The sequence below is a fragment of the Belonocnema kinseyi genome, chromosome 2 (assembly GCF_010883055.1).
Source record: "Belonocnema kinseyi isolate 2016_QV_RU_SX_M_011 chromosome 2, B_treatae_v1, whole genome shotgun sequence".
Classification (NCBI taxonomy): Eukaryota; Metazoa; Arthropoda; class Insecta; order Hymenoptera; family Cynipidae; genus Belonocnema; species Belonocnema kinseyi.
Genome location: NC_046658.1, coordinates 29,419,008 through 29,438,555, shown reverse-complemented (window position 1 = coordinate 29,438,555; position 19,548 = coordinate 29,419,008). Strand labels below are relative to the sequence as shown.

General features: G+C 36.8%; 1 protein-coding gene across 4 annotated transcripts in view; it reads left to right on the top strand.

The window, feature by feature from the left end:
* LOC117166858 (apoptosis-inducing factor 3) overlaps nucleotides 1-19,548 on the top strand; it is a 222,802-nt gene that overhangs the window by 78,700 nt on the left and 124,554 nt on the right. For all 4 annotated transcript variants that reach the window (XM_033351231.1, XM_033351229.1, XM_033351228.1 and 1 more), the window contains exons 3-6: nucleotides 14,834-15,170; nucleotides 15,296-15,646; nucleotides 15,732-15,937; nucleotides 16,013-16,226. In XM_033351231.1, coding sequence (XP_033207122.1) covers nucleotides 14,834-15,170; nucleotides 15,296-15,646; nucleotides 15,732-15,937; nucleotides 16,013-16,226 — 1,108 coding nt within the window. The remainder of the gene's footprint in view (nucleotides 1-14,833; nucleotides 15,171-15,295; nucleotides 15,647-15,731; nucleotides 15,938-16,012; nucleotides 16,227-19,548) is intronic.

Here is a 19,548-nt window from a genome sequence, read left to right as displayed (position 1 = left end):
CAGTCGCTCCGTCCACCCAAAGGTCGCGAGATCCCGCCGATCCATCGCATTGAATCCATTTTCATTGGCTTCTCCAGCTCTAGATTGGTCGGCATTGTTGGCCGACCCATTGTCCAGAGCCCTGCGCGTTCTGTTGTTTTGAACCGCACTTACTACAACTATGTTAGGTGTTGTCATTTTTGTTCCCACTAGAAGCTAGGGAAAGGGTTTCGTCCATCCTTGTAGAGCCCCGCATGCAAGGATAAGGCTGCGTACTCTGAGAGGTCGCCCGGCATCCCAGAGTCACCGTTCTAGGCACCTCACCCAGGTGCTATTCAGCTTTCGGCACGGTTTTCACACCTCCGTTTGGGTTTAATTTCTTTGGGACCACCCCTGGACAATTGTCCGCGACTGCCTATTTATTTTTGTAACCATATTCAGCAGAAACCCTTGGTACAAGGACCCTCTATCCGCAACTCGAGGACGCGTTCAGTGGCTTTGTCATAGGCTCTTCGGTTTGATACAAGAAGAATCAAAACCGAACCGAATGGCGCAGTCAAAATTATACCAGGAAAATGTATTAGCTAATTAGAATTTAATTGGGCCATGTCGTTGTGATTTTAGTAATTGGAACAGTCTTAAATCTAATGACAATAAAAAGTTCATCATAGCGTGTGCGGAGGGGGGGGGGGACTACCCCGGGTTGGGCAGTTGCCATAGGGAAATAGTACCCAGGACCTGGCAGCCCCCCTCCTCCACACGCTATGATGACCTTTTCATTGTCATGAGATTTAAGACTGTTCCAATCACTAAAATCGCAAAGACATGGCCCAATTAAATTCTAATGAGCTAATACATTTTCCTGATATAATTTTGAGTTCGTCAGTATAACCAAATAAATAAATATATACATACATATATATATATATATATATATATTGCTAGGTTGCTACGATGCGAGTGTGGCTCCTGAACGGGATTACATGACACGAATGCATGCTTTCTGGTGCGAGAAACAATCAGAGCTATCGCACTTTTTGCATCGACGCCTGCGAAACCCTGCCGAACTACTGCAAAAAAGGGGCTATGTAAGCGGAGCTCCTACTCTACCAAAGCCAGAACAAGCCGGCAACAGAAAGAGAAGCGAAACTAAGAACAACCGCTGGGAGATATCCGCTAGAGGAAAAGGGATGCTTTATGACCCAGTGAAACATGAACATCCAGGTTTCTCTCAATTTTAAATATCTGGGTCAAATGGAATACGAGTTTCGTGAAAATTTTTCCGAAGAATGCGACCTCTGGACTATCAATTGTTGTGTATATAATGCAGCGAGAGCTTTGGCCAATGCGCACAGTAAAATAAAACCAACGGCTGATCATAAGACCAACAGACAAATTCATCAACTCGCTATAAAGATAAGATGGACAAGCCAGTACACGTCCCGCATTCAGTGTGTGATTGACTACATAACATCTGGCAGTAATTTTACCGCTAAGGTTTTTAAGTTCGCGAACGAACTCTGGATCCGTTATCACACACTTAACAAGTCAAAGCTGCTGACGATCAGGCAGCATATTGTTGGAAGAATACGGGTACTATCTGACGCTAAGAGAGGTCTAAGAGTGGAGAGAGAGGCAGGTCATGAAAAACCAACAGTTTCTCTCTGACCCATCTTGACTCGGACCCCCCCCCCTCTCTATTAGTGAAAATATGCGTTTTCGAGAGAAATGTTTCAGAAAAAAGCTTCAGGGTTTTGGACGAGGATCGGAATGGTTACCTTAAAGCTTACCTTGTCGTTGATCTTCAAGGTTATTTCAAGGTCAACTTTTATTTTTTAAGTGGAAACCTCTATTTTTGACATAGCTAATCGAAAGAATGCAAAACTTTACATTCAGATATGCATCAAGATCATGTGACACGATGATTTTCGGAGTCATTCCAGAATCGTGTAAACTCAAACAAGGTCTAGACGGCTGAACAGCGAAAAGATGCTTTAAAAAAATGGTTAAACATTGTATTTAGGTCCGGTCGACTGAGGCGAGATCCATCGTAACTCTCATCATTCCACCAAAAAAACCTATGTGGATCCGGCTTGCTAAGGCGAACTTCATTGAGGTTCTCGTCAATCCACAAAAAGAAGGTCGCATGTGGATCCGGCCAGCTAAGGCGAGATGTTCTCATCAGACCTCAAACAAAAATTCGTATGTGGATCTGGCCACCTAAGGCGAGATGGTCTCATCAGACCACAAACAAAAGTTCGTATGTTGATCCGGCCAGCTAAGGCGAGATGGTCTAATCAGACCACAAACAAAAGTTCGTATGTGCATCCGGCCAGCTAAGGCAAGATGTTTTCATCACACCGGATCCACATACGCACTTTTGTTTGTGGTCTGATCAGACCATCTCGCCTTAGCTGGCCGGATCCACATACGGCCTTCTTTTTGTGGATTAACGAGACCCTCAATGGAGTTCGCCTTAGCGGGTCGGATCCACATAGGGTTTTTTTGTGGACTGATGAGATCTACGATGGATCTCGCCTTAGTCGAATGGATCTAGATACAATGTTCAACTATTATTATTTAAACGCATATTTTCGCTGATTAGCCGTCTAGACCTCGTTTGAGTGTACACGACCCTAGAATGACCCCGAAAGTCATCGGGTCACACGACCTTGATGCATATCTGAACGTAAAATTTTGCTTTCTTTCGATTGGTGGTGTCAAAAATAGGGGTTTCCATTTTTAAATTAAAGTTGACCATGAAATAACCTTGAAGGTCACCTTTAAGGTGACCATTCAGATCCTCGTCCAAAACCCTGAAACTTTTGTCTGAAACATTTCTCTCGAAAACGCATGATTTCGCTGATCCATCGGATTTTTTTATAATTTTTCATAAAGTATTCATCATATCCAAATGAAAATGTAGGCTTGGACGATTAAAGTCTTTAACTTCGTCTCGTCATGTTAACTTCGCCTTCATCAAAATTTTAATTTTAATTCGATGATTAATCTACTATTTCATAGAATTTTTTTGGTGTTAAATTAATTTCAAACTTCTGCAGGCGTTGATAATTTAAACAAATGAAACTCGGATATTTTTTCAACTCACCTTTACATTTTTCACTGTTCTATGTGCTTGCGAAGTGAACTATATTAATACTGAACGCACGACCCCCTATTGATACAGCACTTTCTACCGGCGCTGGAGATTTTATGACTGTCGATTTACTCGGAGCTCTCTCGAACTGGCAATTATACCGAGGTTTTAGTGTATACATCATTTCCAATGATATACTTACGTCAAAAATCGCACAAAAGCCATGAATATTTGAAGAAAACATGTTTCTCCAAAATCACTTTTTTTTACCACTATCAGCGTACTGGGTGTTGAGCACCCACTGATTTTGTAACGTCTTCTTTGAGCAGAAACTGTACGTATACTAACGTTTGGGACACTAAAATAACATACTGTACTTACATTTGCACTCTTCATTAACCGCCGGACATCGGTACATATTCCATTTTTTCGAATTCAGTATACATTATTAGAGCGCAAAGTTAGACGTGGGCATTTGACACTTATAATGCAGTTTAAGGGTTATAGGAGTTCAATCGAAAGATGGACAAGAACAAGATCAGGTATGAAAAAGAGAAGAGAGAAAACTCATTATTTGAAAGATTGAAGGGTGGATTGAGTAGGTAAGGGATGAGACAGTGACAAAAGGAGAAAGAGAAGGGAGAAAGAGAGGATGTTGCAGCAGCGAATGCCTGGAGCGTAAAGAATGAGCATGTAAAAAATGGAGGAAAGGGGAAATGAAGAAGGGAGAGTACAACAGAAGAAAAAGAGAACATGAGAGAATGCTGAAAAGGAAAGCGTAAAAGGGAAAGGAAAAATACAAGGAAGAAGTGGAAAAAGCGAACAAAGAAGGTAAGGTTTGGGATGTGATAAATAGGGAAAGAGGGTAAAGGAAGGGGGTGAATTAAGAAATAGAAATGGATGAGTGGACGGATTATTTCAAGGGTCTATTAGAAGGAGAGCAAAATAGGATCAATGGGGAAAAGAGAAGTATAGTATAAGGAGAAATGGAGGAAGGGAACGACATAACAAAAGAAGTCGATGAGTTAATAGATAAGCTCAAAAGAAAGAAAGATAGAGGATGCCATGGAAAATGAAGCGATGAAGTACTTAGGAGAAGGGGTTGGGGAAGTAATGTGGAAGATCTGCTACAAGGTATATGAAGGAGAAGAGTGACCACAAGAGAGGATGACAGGGCTCGTGGTACCGTTTGTCATGAAAGAGCAGGGAAAGAAGGTAGAGAAGTACAGACGGATCACTATCATGTCAGCGGATTATAAAATATATGCAGAAATTATAAGAAAAAGGTTAGAGAGTTGGATTGAAGAAAAAGACTGTTTCCCACGCAATCAGGAAAGATTGTTGGATTGGATAAAGGAAATTTTTACTGAAACTAGGATTAGGGTGAAGATAGGAAAGAAAAAGGGCAGGTGTTGTGTAATAGCAAACTATACTCTCTAGAAGCGATTCCCAAACTACTGCCGACGGTCACGTCCCCGACCGTGTTGGAGGGAAAACCACCCCGGGCTGATGAAAACCGGTTAATATTTCCAGTAATTAAGGAAATTTTTAAGTGCATGCAAAATTATAAGAACTTTCAACTGGCATTGAAGATATGAACCGATTTTCATCAGCTTTTTCTTTATTCCCTTAAAATTATTTCAGGAAGTTGATTCAGCTAATTAGGATTTAAGTTATTAACATTTTACCACATTTTAATGTTTCGTAACTGGCTCTAATTCTCTAGACTGAAAAAAATATGTAACTATATTAGCTCAATAATACCTTGAACTAATACGCATCGCATAAATTAGAACTCAGTAGGTAAAAAAGTCGAACTGGATCTCTTAATTTAATTTGTAATTTTTTTGGTTTGAGTATAGAACCGACGCTATAGCAATACCGAAATACATCGATTAAGTAAGTATTGAAATGGAGCAGTTCTTCATGTAGATCTCGCAACATTCATAAGTTGAATGTCAGCTGTTCTAAAGCATCGAAACAGATACCGTTCCACTTTCTTATCGGGTACGTAACGAAATTTGAATCACAGTGCGTCGATTTAGATATACTCACTATGCTTCGCTCCGTTCAACTCTGTTGGTTCGAATGACGATGAACAGCGAGGATCCAACGAATCTGTAACGTAGGAGGTTCGCGTGAGCATTGCGCTGAGTTGAGGCGCCGGACACTATGTGTTGGGAAAAATGATAGAATAATTATTTAAATATCAAATCTCGCGTGCTCTCAAATTTAAACGTTATAAATTCGTTGGATCCTCGCTGTTCGTTGCCATTCGAACCAGCAGAGTCGAACGGAGCGAAGCATAGCGAGTATATCTATATCGACGCACTGTGACTCAAATTTTGTTACGTATCCGATAAAAATGTGGAACAGTATCTGTTTCGATGCTTTAGAACAGCTGATATTAAACTTATGAATGATGTGAGTTTTACATGAAAAACTGCTCCATTTCAATACTTACTTAATCCATGTAATCCAATATTGCTATAGCGTCGGTTCTATACTCAAACTGAGTTCTAATTTATGCGAAGCGTATTAGTTCAAGGTATTATTGAACTAATATAGTTACATATTTTTTTCGGTGTAACAATGGACAGGTCACATGAAGTGTGCAACCCCTCGCATGACCGGCAGTCAAGTATCCCTCTTGGGTACCAGTATTGGGAAAAATTGTAGGGTGGCGGCTCTGCTCCTCCCTGAAAAGTGCGAAAAAGTTTGTGAAACGTTGCTCTCTAACATACGCGGACAACGTGGTTCAGTGTAGCAGATGATGAGAAGGGGATGAACTTAATCATGAGAATTTTCAAAGAGTATGTAGGATCGAAATATGTGACGGTGAGCGTAAATAAGACAAAGGTGATTTACTTCAAAAGTTAAAAAAGAAAATAAATTACGTTTGGAAAATAAATGGACAAACAGTGGAAATTGTGGGTGAGTTCTGTGACCTAGGTTTTTGGTTTGTGGCAGGAAGGGGAAACTAGGAGAGAAAAAGAATCGAATGTGCGAGTAAAGTAATGGGCGAAGGATGGGGTATAGGAAAGAGAAGGTTTAATGACGATTGAAGGATGGGGTTCTGGTAGTTTTATGAGTTTGTTTGGGTAGGGTTGTTTTATGGAGTGGAGGTCTGAGGATGGAGAGAACATAGGAGAGTGTAAGACATGAGAGATTTCTGAGGTGGGTAATGGGGATAGTTAGATTTGCCCAGGATACATGTTAAGAGAAGAATACAAGTATTCTTAAGTAAAATTCGCAACAAGGGGGTAGAGGGAATATGCTAAATTCAAAATGGGAGCAAGAAAAGAAAAAAGGGCGTTTTGTTATGTACGAAAAGGGGTTATGGAGTTGCAGGGCATAGAAAAGATTACAGATTCGAGGTACAATATGGTAGAGTATGTGGATACGAAATGGAATCATGGGCACATGTATTAGAGAAGTCTACAGGAGAGGAAGATGGACAGTTAAGTGTAACTGAAAGGAAGTGATGTGGATGAAGAAATAAGGAAAAGCAAGAGAATGCAATATAACAGGACAGTCAAGCAGTTAATTCTATTAAAGGAAAGTTACTAGTAAAAATTTTATTTTAAAACCATTAAAAACTATTTTTATGGTAATAGGAAACGAAAGGCCTGGTGGATCGCTCTTTTTATAATTTTATAATTATAATTATTATTATTATTATTATTATTTTTGAAAAAGGCGAAACATTAAAATATAAGTAGTGGTCAAATTAGATTAAGGATGGAGTGTAAACATATGTGCATCGCGTGGGAGCCCACAAACCCGCGAAGGGGAGATATTAAATATACATACATACATACATACATACATACATACATACATACATGCATGCATTCATACATCGTACATACAAAGTAAAAATTAAGCTTCGAAATTTTTGGGCTCGTTCTGATATTCTACAGAGGGGATAGTTTTCCGCGATAATGATTGAAACCCAAAAATCGAAGTTCGCATTTTGGAGAAGAATAAAAATAAGAGACTCTATTGACACTGTAAAGTTTCGAAAAAGATTATTTTTTGCAAAGTCATACCGCCGGTATACATAGGGGTTGGTTGTTGGCATTGAGGGTTGCAGCCCAAATATTAACGTGCACAGTTGTCCGTCACCCCGCCTACATTAATCGAGAGTAGGAAGCAATAATCATAAGACAATTCAGATTTATTAATAAATAAATATATATATATTATTAATATTATTAATAAATAAAATGTTGTTATGATTTATTATTGTTTATAAATTATTTATTCTTTAGTTCATTTATTAATTAGCAATAAACCATAAATAATTAAATAATATATAAATAGTAATACGTACAACCCACAAAAAATGTACGTTGACTAACCTCGAATTTGTTGATGACGCTTAAAACTTCAGTTACTCGCTTCAGCTCGCCTTAGTGTCGAGTGTCAAGTGTATGCGTCGCGCTTTAGAGTCATAAATTCGATCGGAACTTTCCAATGTGAAATCCAAACCGAGAAGAGTTTAATTTTATTGCCAGGAATTTCAGTACTTTCAGTACCCCAGTTATACTCGCGTCCTAAGACCTAATCAAGATACACTTGGTAAAGGCAAACAATTTTTAAGATTTACCCTTCAAAGGTACGCAATTTGGAACTTTTGTTTAAGGAAGTTCGATTTTGAGGATTTTGAATTGAAAATTCTTCAGTATACCATATTAGTAATTTTTAAATCATAATTTTTTATTCTTTTTGCGATAAAAATTTAATTGCTTGGTTAAAAATAAATCTTCCTAGGTTGAGAATTCATCTATTTTATTTGAAAAATCGTCTTTTTTGGTTAAATTCAACTGTTTTTTAATTAAAATATTTTTTTATTAAATGTCTACGATTACAATGTTCGTTGAGAATAATTATTTTTTGGCTGAATATTAGTTTTTTTTGTGTTAAAAATTAATATTTTTGACTCAGGATTAATGACCATTTCCGTCCACTTTGTTACGTTTCTCGGCGGAAATCTTCAAATTTCCGAATTATGCAGATGAATCTGAAAACGTTTTTCGTTTTGACATATCTCTTTCTCTGTAATAGACACATATTTATAATTTTTGCCTAAATTTAAACTTTTTAGGAAAATTTTTTGGTAGCCGAAATCATCGAAACCCGTAGATTCTGAATTTCTAACTGCTGAATCTGTATTTACACCATGAAAATAACGTATTTTTTATTTTTAATCCTTTTCGGTGGTGATTATTTCTAATTATTTTTTCAGTATGGCATCTTTGTCGGCAGCAAATAAATCTTTTTTATTTATAAAGCCGCTGTTTTTTTCAATAAATGATTTCAACCATAAATTAAACTATTCCATTTTTGGTTGAAAATGTATAATTTTAAATTTTAAATTCAAATATTTGGGATCTATCAACAGCATTTTTTTGCATTTTTTATCATCGCAAAATATGAAAAAGTTATCTTTTGTTGCGGAAATATTTTCATCGCAACATTTTTTTGGAGGAGCATACTTCTTACTTTCGTGAATTTGTTTTTTTCTTTCGAGGAAGTTCAAAGTAAATTACCCTTTTATAACACTGGCACACAAAAAAAAGTGGTCTGTCCAACAGACTACACTAGCATATCTATGTTTTTGAGGTCGCTGAATTCGAATCCGGTATATTTTTGCAAAAAAAAATACTTTCTTGCCCGGTGGATTTAAGCAACATATGTATGTCTTTTGCGTCGCTGAGTTCGAATCTGAGGCCCAAATAACCAATTTTGCTCAGACTTTTTCGAAAAGCACAAAAATAGACGTTTAATCAGCGAATACAGCGGTTTTTCTTGTATTCTTTTGCAACAACAAAATTTTTCATGCCGGGTGGACTTATCCAGCATATCTTTATGTTTTTGGGGTCACGAATTCTGAATCCTACTACGTAGGTCTTTTGAGGACAAAAGGGTTCGATACAAGCGATATAAATAAAAAAATAAAATAAAAGAACCCTATAAGCGTGAGAGGCCATGGGACTCACGGTAATAAAGCACCCCAAAGGGAACAGAATTTACTACGTCCACTTCGCTGTTCCTGGGTAACGCTAAAAGTAAATAAAACTTATTTACAAAAAATCCTACTATTGCCATGCAAGGAGACTAACGCAAATTAAAAACCCCGAAACGTGAGACGCACAGGGAATCTACAGTAAACGACGATCCCAGTCGAGGAAGGTAAAGGTTTAAAGATTTTCGTCGATCTTATGTCTAATTTTGCGTTTTTCGATAAAATTTGAGCCAACTGGGTTATTTGAACCCCGGATTCAGAATCAGTGTTCCCAAAAACATAAGGATATGTTGATTTAAACCCCCGGGGATAGAAGATTTGTTTGTTGCAAAAGTATACAAGAAAAATCGCTGCATCCCGCCGATTTTACGTCTATTTTTGCGATTTTCGAAAAAGTATCAGCCAAATTGGTTATTTGGGCCTCAGATTCAAATTCAACGACCCAAAAGACATATAAATATGTTGGTTAAGTCCACCGGGCGAGAAAACATATATTTTTTTTGCAAAAATATACCTGAAAAATCGCTGTTTTAGTCGATTTTACATCTATTTTTTCGTTTTTCAGAAAAATACGAGCCAACTTGATTATTTGGACACCGGATTCGAATTCAGCGACCCCAAAAACATATAGATATGCCAGTGTAGTCTGTCGGACAGACCACTCTTTTTGTGTGCTAGTGTAATTAATACATATAGATAAATCCAGTCATTTTAGGGTGAAATTTTTATTGAAAAAAAATTCGACTACATTATTACATTTCCAGAACAGTATCTAAACTATACAACTAAAAAATCGTAGTAGTTTAGCAGTAGTTTATTGTAAACTTGCAGAATTTAACAGTGTAGTTTTAGAATATTTTTATCAGTTTTACCGTAAAAGTATAATATTACCACAGGAGTCAGTGGATATAAAAGTATCAATAAGTAACATGGTAAATTTAAACCACATTATAAGCGATATGTTCATGTACTGTTACCAAGTTTCTAGAAAGTCACAAAATTCACTGTAATCTAATTCTCATGGATAGTGTAAAAAAGCAGATCAATGGAAATTTTACCAGAATTTTGTAATTCCACTACAGAGGAAAATAAATTGGCGGGCGGGTGTTACTCGACAACACAACAACGCGTTATCGCGTTTTATGTATAGAATGAAGTATATTTTAGATACTTCATCCGTTCCGTTTATACATGAATTTGGGATAAATTCACATTGCCATAACTGTACATGTTCTAATGCGTGGTTGTATAGCCATCAGCCTTCTAAACTTATCTCCTATAACAACGCACGTAGGCTTACGATGATATACTTGGTATATAAGGTGAGTATAAAAAGTTCCTCGATGAATGTGGTATTTGTGTACAAATAGAGAAAAAACCGCTTTTAGAGTGGCTGAAAGTATAATATTTATAAATGGCCTTCTTTAACTGAACAGTTATAATCTTATGTGAATTTTGAGGTTATGCGTGTCTTTGTCTCGGGATGGCCTCTGCGATTGTACATTGGTAGGTGAATTTTACAAGTGAAACGTAAAATTACTCTGTGTAAAAGTGGCGTACAGGAATTTTCCCGTCTGCATATGATTTTAAACTAACACATTAATTTTCAACCATTGCAGTAAAATTACCACCTTGATCACTGGTATTTTTATGTCAACTGATTGATGGGATCATTTTCAAACACTTTTTTTACAATGTAGCCAGCAACGCAGAGAAAAGGGGGAACAAGTATGCTAATATAACTGTAATGATATAATTTCTTAATATCAGCAAGTTGTAAATGTAATAATCCGAATAATGTATCGAGCAATTTTTAGAAAATCGTACTGTTTCCATCGTAGGGATAGCACTTACTGGCCCTTATTTCACCATTCGCAGTGTTGACTCAGTAAACTGTTTTCTACTCTCATTTCTAGGCTCGTTTAAACCACTTTAGTAATAATAAAAATTTCTCTGTAAAATAAACGCAACTTATTAAAGTTTCACGCAGAATTAGTGGAATAAAGTTAAGTTTTGTGCAGTATTTAAAATTATTCGGAAAATTATATCCAATTAACCTTCGAATAGGTTTGAAAAAATCACGAACTCTATTATATTTTCAAAATATGTTAAAACGAAACCTCATGGCTTTGATCGCCACTGACAGGGTTTCTCATGTCAGACAGGCAGAGAACGAAGCATAAAGAGACTAAGAGGAGTACTAAAACCCATATAATCCTTTAAGAAGTTCTTTAAATTTATATTGTCACTGTTCGCTTCCGAGGATCGTCGTGGCGACCTTGTTGCTACTACTGGGGGTGGCAGCATGCAAGCCGGTGGCGGTGAGCTGCGTGATGGACAGGTAGATTTCCCCGTGACACTGGAAAGAGCTACAGTCAAGCCAGAACATTGGCAACAAGAAGTAACGGCATCAACTTACAAACTTTTGATGCTGGGTACTTGAAGCGCTGCCAATTCAAACACGAAACGGGATCGACCACAACTCGCGACGAGATGGCCTTTGGCCAAAAATGTGTAGCGGATTTCCCAGAAATAAGAACATGTACAGAAGACGACCTTGAACAACGAAGGCGTCAAATAATAGACGAGAGCCTCCTCCTTGTAGGACCCATCAACCGAAGAAGATCTGAAGTTGAGACTGCATTTCGCTAGCGACTGCGGGGTGTGCAGGCCAAACAAAGGATGAAGTGGCGTCGGAAGTGAACAGAGACTTGAAGAGATGTCACTTTTGGGCAGCGGAACGATGGGGACGCGTAAGGAGCGCACAACATCGTCCATTTGCGGGCCTTCATCCCGAGCTGCTCATTGAGTGCCAACAAAACATCTTGCTCATCAGTTAAGATCCACTAGGCGGCGCCACCTTATATCCGAGGTCCAAATAAGTAACGTAAAGAAACAGATGTGACTTCAGACGCTGTGGACGAGCAGGAGACGGAGCTGAGACATGCAGTGGGGTGACTGTCTAATAGTCGATAGTGGTTAGACCTGAAACGGTCGGAGACTATCTCTGCTCCTGTTGAACTCATTGACGAGGTAGATTTTGACGTTCGTAGATTAAGAGCCGTCTGTGAGAAACTGTCTGCCGAGATTTATAGGCAACAATGACCTTTGGTTAGTTAGCAGCTGAACACCGATAAACTGCCTTTGTTCTTGCAGGTGGATATAAGCCTGCTACAGTTGCAGACTCTTGCTTATAGCGCTGCGTTCGCGTGTGCCAAAATGATGCGTATAAAACTCAGAGGCCAGGCTACTAGCAACTATGCCCCAAGGAAGAGGTCAGACCCTACATTGAAGTTTAGATTTCAAGGTGAAACTAGTAAAATAAGAGCAAAACTGGGACGGTGGTACCAATTTTAAAAGGGCAATAAGTTTCAGCGACTGGCTTACCGTTTGTTGGATGACTTGTCCTCTTTTACGACGAAATATATGATTCCCAAAAAGATAGATGCAACTAGTCCTAGTGACTACTGACCAATCACCTGCCTCTCGACCTTCTGTAATTGTCTCACGGCTATCATTTTGGACTTAATTTATAAATATTGTGAGGAGCACAACGTCCTCTCCAAAGAATAAGAAGGTTGCTGTCGAGGCTCCCGTGGTTGAAAGGACCAAGTCACGATTGACAGTGTGGTAGTGGTGCATGTGAAACATCACCGACGTATTTTACACATGGTTTACATTGAATACCAACAGGCGTTTCCCTCAACACCCCACGATTATTTACTTAAGGTCCTTTAGACATATCAGATTTTTTTCTGGATTACGCTATTCACACATGATGCACAACGGATATATTTTTTAATTGTGGAATGATGAGGGATATCCGGTCCTTGTCCAATAAACGAGGAATCCTTTAAGGCGAATTATTTAGCTCACAATGCTTTTGTTTAGAATTGAACCTGCTTAGTTGGACACTCAACAACGCGTCATATGGGTTCAAAATTAAGGCGGAAGTGGTTGGGTCTCAACGCATTCACCTTCTGTCGGTACATAGAGGACATAAAGGTTTATGAATACACTGAGGAAATCCAAAAATATTCGGAGCTAAAGCAGGAGATCCTGACCGTGTCGTGGGTGAAGAAGGTCAACATCCGCACGTTCGTGACCTCTCCCACCGAAAACGTTCATGCGAGGTACATACAAACCTTGGTAATGCAAGATCTACTGGAATTTTTCATTCTGCACCACTCAACGTATCAGTGCTACAAAACCTGATATTTTCTTCCAAGATCTGAAGCCCAAGATAATTTACATGATTAAATTCTCGGCACCAGCTGATGTTCATATCCCGGCAAAGGAGGAAGAAAAACGGGTTAAATGTCAAGTTTTTCTTTTCGAGCTGAGCAGGCTGTATCATGGCTACAAAGTCCATCCTGTGGTTCTCATAATAGGCTGTCTTGGAGGTATGAAAGGTTTCTTTTTTAGGCAACTCAACAAAATCCCGGCTTGTCAGCATCAGGCTGAGTCCATCGCGAGCCAGATGCAAAAGACTGTTCTTCTGGCATCACTTTATCTGGTCAGTCAAAACTGTTCCTCCTAATATTCTACAAAGTTTGGTATCTCTAAAAAAGTATCCAGAAGTGAAACCTTGATCTCCAACAGTGTACGAAACATCTTGCGTAAATTTCCCGTTCTTGCTTCCCTTCTAGGATAGAAAGAGCAGGAGTGGACGACGTACATGTTTCGGTTTCGTCGAGATTGGTTGCTTTAAGGAACCATGATCGTAGCTGCTAGAGCCTACAACTTCTTACGTGTTAATAATTCATAATATTAAATATTTATTTTATACGTAAAAATTACAATTTTATTATAAAAACTGCAAATTTCATGTGATTTTAATATGAATTTACACTTAATTAAGGTACGCACTTAATTCACAATGCTAAAATTAATTCTTTATTTCAATTTTGATGTTACTTCATTGTAAAGTTTTACGCTGAATGCATCTGATTGATATACAGTTTTTAGTTCGCACAGTTCAAAATTAAATAATATTAAATTGAAATTGCTTCCAACGAAAATTTTTAAATTAAAATGCAATCATAATTAGTAGAAGTTGTACATTAAACTATTAACAATAATGGTTAGTTTGCGTTTTATAATTGTATCAGAATTGAACAATTTCGAAATAATTACCTTAATAGTTAATACATTTTAATTGAAACATCAAAAATGGTATGTTTTCAAATTGAAGTATTTAAAACATTTTTAAATGTTGATGTGAAAGCCTTATGTAGATAGAATTTGTAGTTAAACAATTATTAATTAAAAAATAACAGAATTAGACTATTTGAAAATAAGAAGCATTTAACATTGTTAAGTTGTACACTGACCTGTTGTCAGTGTTGCAAGAGATCAAGCCGACAAGCAACCCTACCAGCAAGTCGTGCAGCGGTTATAATACCAATCTGATTCGGGTTTACGTCCTCCTGGATTAAAAAAAAAAGACTTGATTGGACAATCAGGTGCGACTAGTCTCCATGGTAGGGCGCTCTGAGAATTTTATACATAAAACAAATATTGTATTTTTTAATGTCGTAAATTTAAAGACAAGGGAAATTTTTCTAGAATTTTTATCTTATATTATTAAGCAATAGCTAATGTCTATATTGACGAAATTATAAATCTTTTTATTTGGAAGCTTGTAAATTAAAAAAAGTCGAAGCTTTACTACTATACAGTATATTTTAATTTAACTCCAAATTAAAAAATTTAATTTTTAACAGGTAAAAGTGAATGACAAAGGTCACGTGCGTGTGCGGGCTCAACGTAAATATCTAGAAGCCAATAAACGCATAAAGGAGATTTGTTCCTTCAATCTTGAAAACTCAAATACTGCAGTTATCGTGGGTGGTGGTCCAGCAGGGGCAACCTGTGCAGAAAGTTTACGCCAGGAAGGCTTCACTGGACGTATAATAATGATCTGTAAAGAAAAATCTTTACCTTATGATCGAGTTAAAGTGTCAAAATCTATGGATTTGAACGTGAAAAATATTCTCTTAAGGCCTCAGATATTCTACGATGAGTGTAAAATAGAAACGCGTCTCGGTATAGAAGCAACGAGTAAGTCTATCTTTTCTTCTGTGAATATTTATACGTGCTATTATAAATTATAAATCTTGAACAAAAAAACTGGCGACTCAAGAATTATTGAAATTGGTTTCTAATGTATCGTGTTTATTTCATAGACTTGGACACTGAGCGTAAAGTTCTAACATTGAGTAAAGAAGAGGAAATTAATTATGTACATTTATTTATTGCAACTGGTTGCAGACCTAGATTCCCCGATACTCCTGGTGTGGATTTAAAAAATATTTTTGTACTACGAAATTACACTGACGCAAATGGTGTTCATAAAGCGCTCTCTCCTAATAAGAATGTTGTAATTCTGGGGACGAGTTTCATTGGCATGGAAGCAGCAGCTTTCTGTCTTGGTAAATGTGCTTCTCTTACAGTGATCGGAAGAGAATCGCTGCCTCTGGAAGCAATTTTCGGGGATGAAATTGGAAAGAGAGTAAAGCAAGAATTTGAATCTAAAGGTTGGTGAAAAAAGAGATCTAGGTATTTAAAATTTTGACGGTTGAAAACAATGGAAAATTTGTGAAAAGGCTGAATCTCTTTCAGGTATAAAATTCATATTTAAGAACAGTATTGAGAAATTCCTACCGAAGGCGAATGATGATAAAGTTCTGAGCCAAATTAAACTGCAAGATGGTACTACTTTACCTGCTGATATTGCAATATTAGGTATTGGTTCCTTTTATAATACCGACTGGCTTAAAGCCTCTTCTATTAAAATGTTGGATAACGGGACTGTGAAAGTGGATAAGGTAATATTCATACTTTTGTAAGAAGAAAAGAAGATAATTTCTTCAAATATTTTTGAACTAATTGTTTCATTTTAGCACCTAAAAACGAATATAGAAAACATTTATGCGGGAGGTGACATAGCATTCGCTCCACTGAATATTTTTGATGATTCTGCTGCGATAGGGCATTACTCTTTGGCACACTATCATGGAAAGATCGCTGCTTTGAACATTTGCAGAAAGGAGACTGTACTAAATTCCGTTCCATTTTTCTGGACCACTTTATTTGGAAAAAGCTACCGATATGCAGGTATATGTGGATTATAATTAGTTCAAATATCGAACAATAGTTTTTCGTAGAAATAATTTATGTGCAGTATAATTAAACTTGAAATTTTTAGGTATCAACAAAATACTATTTTTCGTAAGCACTAACGAAGTAAAATCTTAAAATATTTCACATTTTGTGTAGAGTTTTAGATTTTGAAATTAAGTATATTTTCAGTTATAAACATATTTTTGCTAAAATCAAGAATTTTCGAGAAAAACGGGTTCTCTATGTCCTACATCAGCTCTTGGTTTTTGACCTGAGCCAGAGCTAGATATGAATGGAAAAATGTTTAAGGTCGGTTTAAGGTCCAGTGTTACAGATGGCCAAACCAATCCCGATCTGAGCCCACATTTAGTCATTGTCAAAATTCACATATTAAAATGTTTTATTTATCATCTGAAAAGAAAGCTTTATAAAAAGCTTGATAATTCCTCTTAAACGGTGTAAGTATAATTCTGTTATTGTCCATTCAAAATTAAACAATATTAAATTGGTATTGTGAAAATTTGCATATTATGCAAATAATTTGAGGATGTCTACGGGTGAGTCAAAACCTGGAAACCACAGAAAAGTTATGGAAAAAATAAGGGATTTTTTTTTTAAACTGGTCAAAGTCAAGGAGTTTTTACAATAGTTCTACAATCGATTCAGTTTAAAAAAGCTAACATCAAAGCTCATTAGAGCACTGAATTTCGATCCTAACCATTGCGTTTTTGTCAATTATACAAATACTTCCTTCTATATAAGTAACTACTTTTAATTATGGACAGTGCTTACACACATCGGTGAAAAATGATGTGCTGAAAACTTGTTTAAAGTTATTAACCTTTTTGGTGCTTCGTTTAGCTGAACTTAACTATTTCGGTCATGACAGTTAATTTGTACCATCAGAAAGAAGTTGACTATTCCAAAGTTAAAGTGCTTGAAATTGAAATTAGCAGCTTATGCACCTAAGCTCTATCCTAGGTTATCCAAGGTGCCACACAGTTCACCTTAGCGTCTGAACTTATCTTAAGATTTTGTCTTAAGACTCAGAAAATATATGCGACCTTGAGTGTGTTCTTCGTATGAAAAGCTTTCTGTATGAATTTATGTTAATAATACCATAAACATTTATTATACTAACAAAGAGACACTACAGGTCATGGGATTTACATTTGGCCCATACTTTTTATAATGAATCAGCATCACTAGAAATGAAATTTAGCAAAACCATTTGTTCGCTTTTCAGTCTTTTACGAAAAAAACGGCTTTGAAATTTTAGCCACAGCCCTTATACTCAAAAATTCGTATTTTGTTCGTCAACCGGCGAGATATTGCAGTTTTAAATTGCGATTGTATTATAGTTAAGCGAACATAAAAATTTGTAATGCTTTTTTTTTGTCAAGAAAATTCATTTTTTCAAAAGTAAAAACTTTTTTTTGGTAAAATATTATTCCAAGGCCAATATTTCGAATCTCTATACATCATGACTAATTTATATGAGCAATAACTTATTTTTGAAAAAGTTTGTAAGTTAAGAAAGGTAAGTAATTGAGTTGAGCGAGGAATCTGAAAATATTCCAGGCCTTTCGAGGATGAAGCTTAACAGCTTAGAACATATAAACATACGAAATATTGGCATTTAAATAATATTTGACAAAGAGAGTGTTTTACCTTTTTAAAAAACGAGTCTTTTTTTAAAAAAAACATTAAAAATTGATATTTTCACATACTTGTGATAAAATCGCCGGTTGACGAACAAAATAACTTCCGAGTTTTTTTAGAAAATGGATGAGAATTTCATCAAATGGTTTTGCTAAATTTCATCTCTAGTGGAGCAATTTCATCACCAAAAATATAGACCAAATCTAAATTCCATGAGCCATGGTGTCTCCTTGTAAGAGAATGCTGCCAGATTTTTATCGTGCTGTGCCTATCTATAGTATGAAGGTTATTTACACGCCTGTCGTATGCAGACGGAAAATGTATCTTCCTCTCACTCTATCATGTGGCGATGCCATGCATTAATCTCACTCTAGATTTTCTCTGTTTTTCCGCGCAGGTAGATATATTTAAAAATTCAGGTAGCTCTTTCAAATGTTTTAAAGGCTTTAAAATCACCTTTCCGAAATTGAAATAGAAATACGATCAAAAATAACAAGCAGAGAGGCTATATCAATAGAGTAGCCGACACTCAAGGGTCATTTGTTAAGCCTTCGGATTAAAATTTAGAAGTAGATTTTTTAAATTTCATAGTTAAGAGCCTGAAACATAATAATTCGGATTCTACGGGTTTCGATGATTTCAGATATCTAACTTTTTTTAAATGCTTAAAATTGGAATTAATACCAGGTTTTTCGTAAATAGAATGAGATGCGGCAAAAAAGACAGCATCTTCTAATTGAACTAGAAAATTTTATGTTAGTATATAAGTTATAATTATAAATAAGTATAATGAGAAAATTCATCAATTAAAAAAAGTGTTAATAATTTGAAGAGAAATTTAAAAAGGGAGAGTCGGGTTAGCGACGGCCAACTACTGTAAATAACTGCCCGCCCGGTACGTGACGAATACAAAAGGAACATTATATTACCTCCGTATCACTCTTAAAAGGACCACTAAAAGGACCTCGAAAAGGACCTCGAAAAGGACCCAAATCTCCCAGACTATCTCAGAGACTAAATCATTCAAATCGACTCTGCTTATAGACTCAGATGGGCCAGGCTATTTCGCTTAACAATACTCAGAGATTTCTATCGGTAGGGTGTGACAGGTTTTTTTTTACTCAAAATCCAACTTTTCAAAGAGGTATAAGCCCAAGATACAAACTAAGTACAGTATTGATTATGAAAGAGCTGCCAGATCGAGGCTAAAATTTACCCCCACCATACCTACCGTTTGAGAGCCACAAAACAGAAGGTGCATGATTACCACTGTGATTTCGTGTGTAAGCCGAAAATGCACGATTCGACTTCGGTTTTCTGCTGTACGATGATTGTGTTAAAGTTTAGATTTTAGCGCCTTTAATCGTACTTCTCGTGGCTTGCGATTGATCCACCATCTACTGGTCTTGTCGCGCTGGGTTTAACTGCTCAAGTGGTTCTGCGGGGCAGTCGGCCCGGTTGTGTAAAACGATCAGCACGTACATTTGAATAAATTATCTTTTACTGAAATTTCAGCCTTTCATTACTTTATTTCCTTCAACAGGTTATGGGTCCCAGTACCCAGCTTTATAAGTTTTAAAAGGCTGTAAGTTTAATCCGCGAAACGCGAAGTTATTCAGTGAAATATTTATCGTTGATCAGTCTCTTCCTCGTG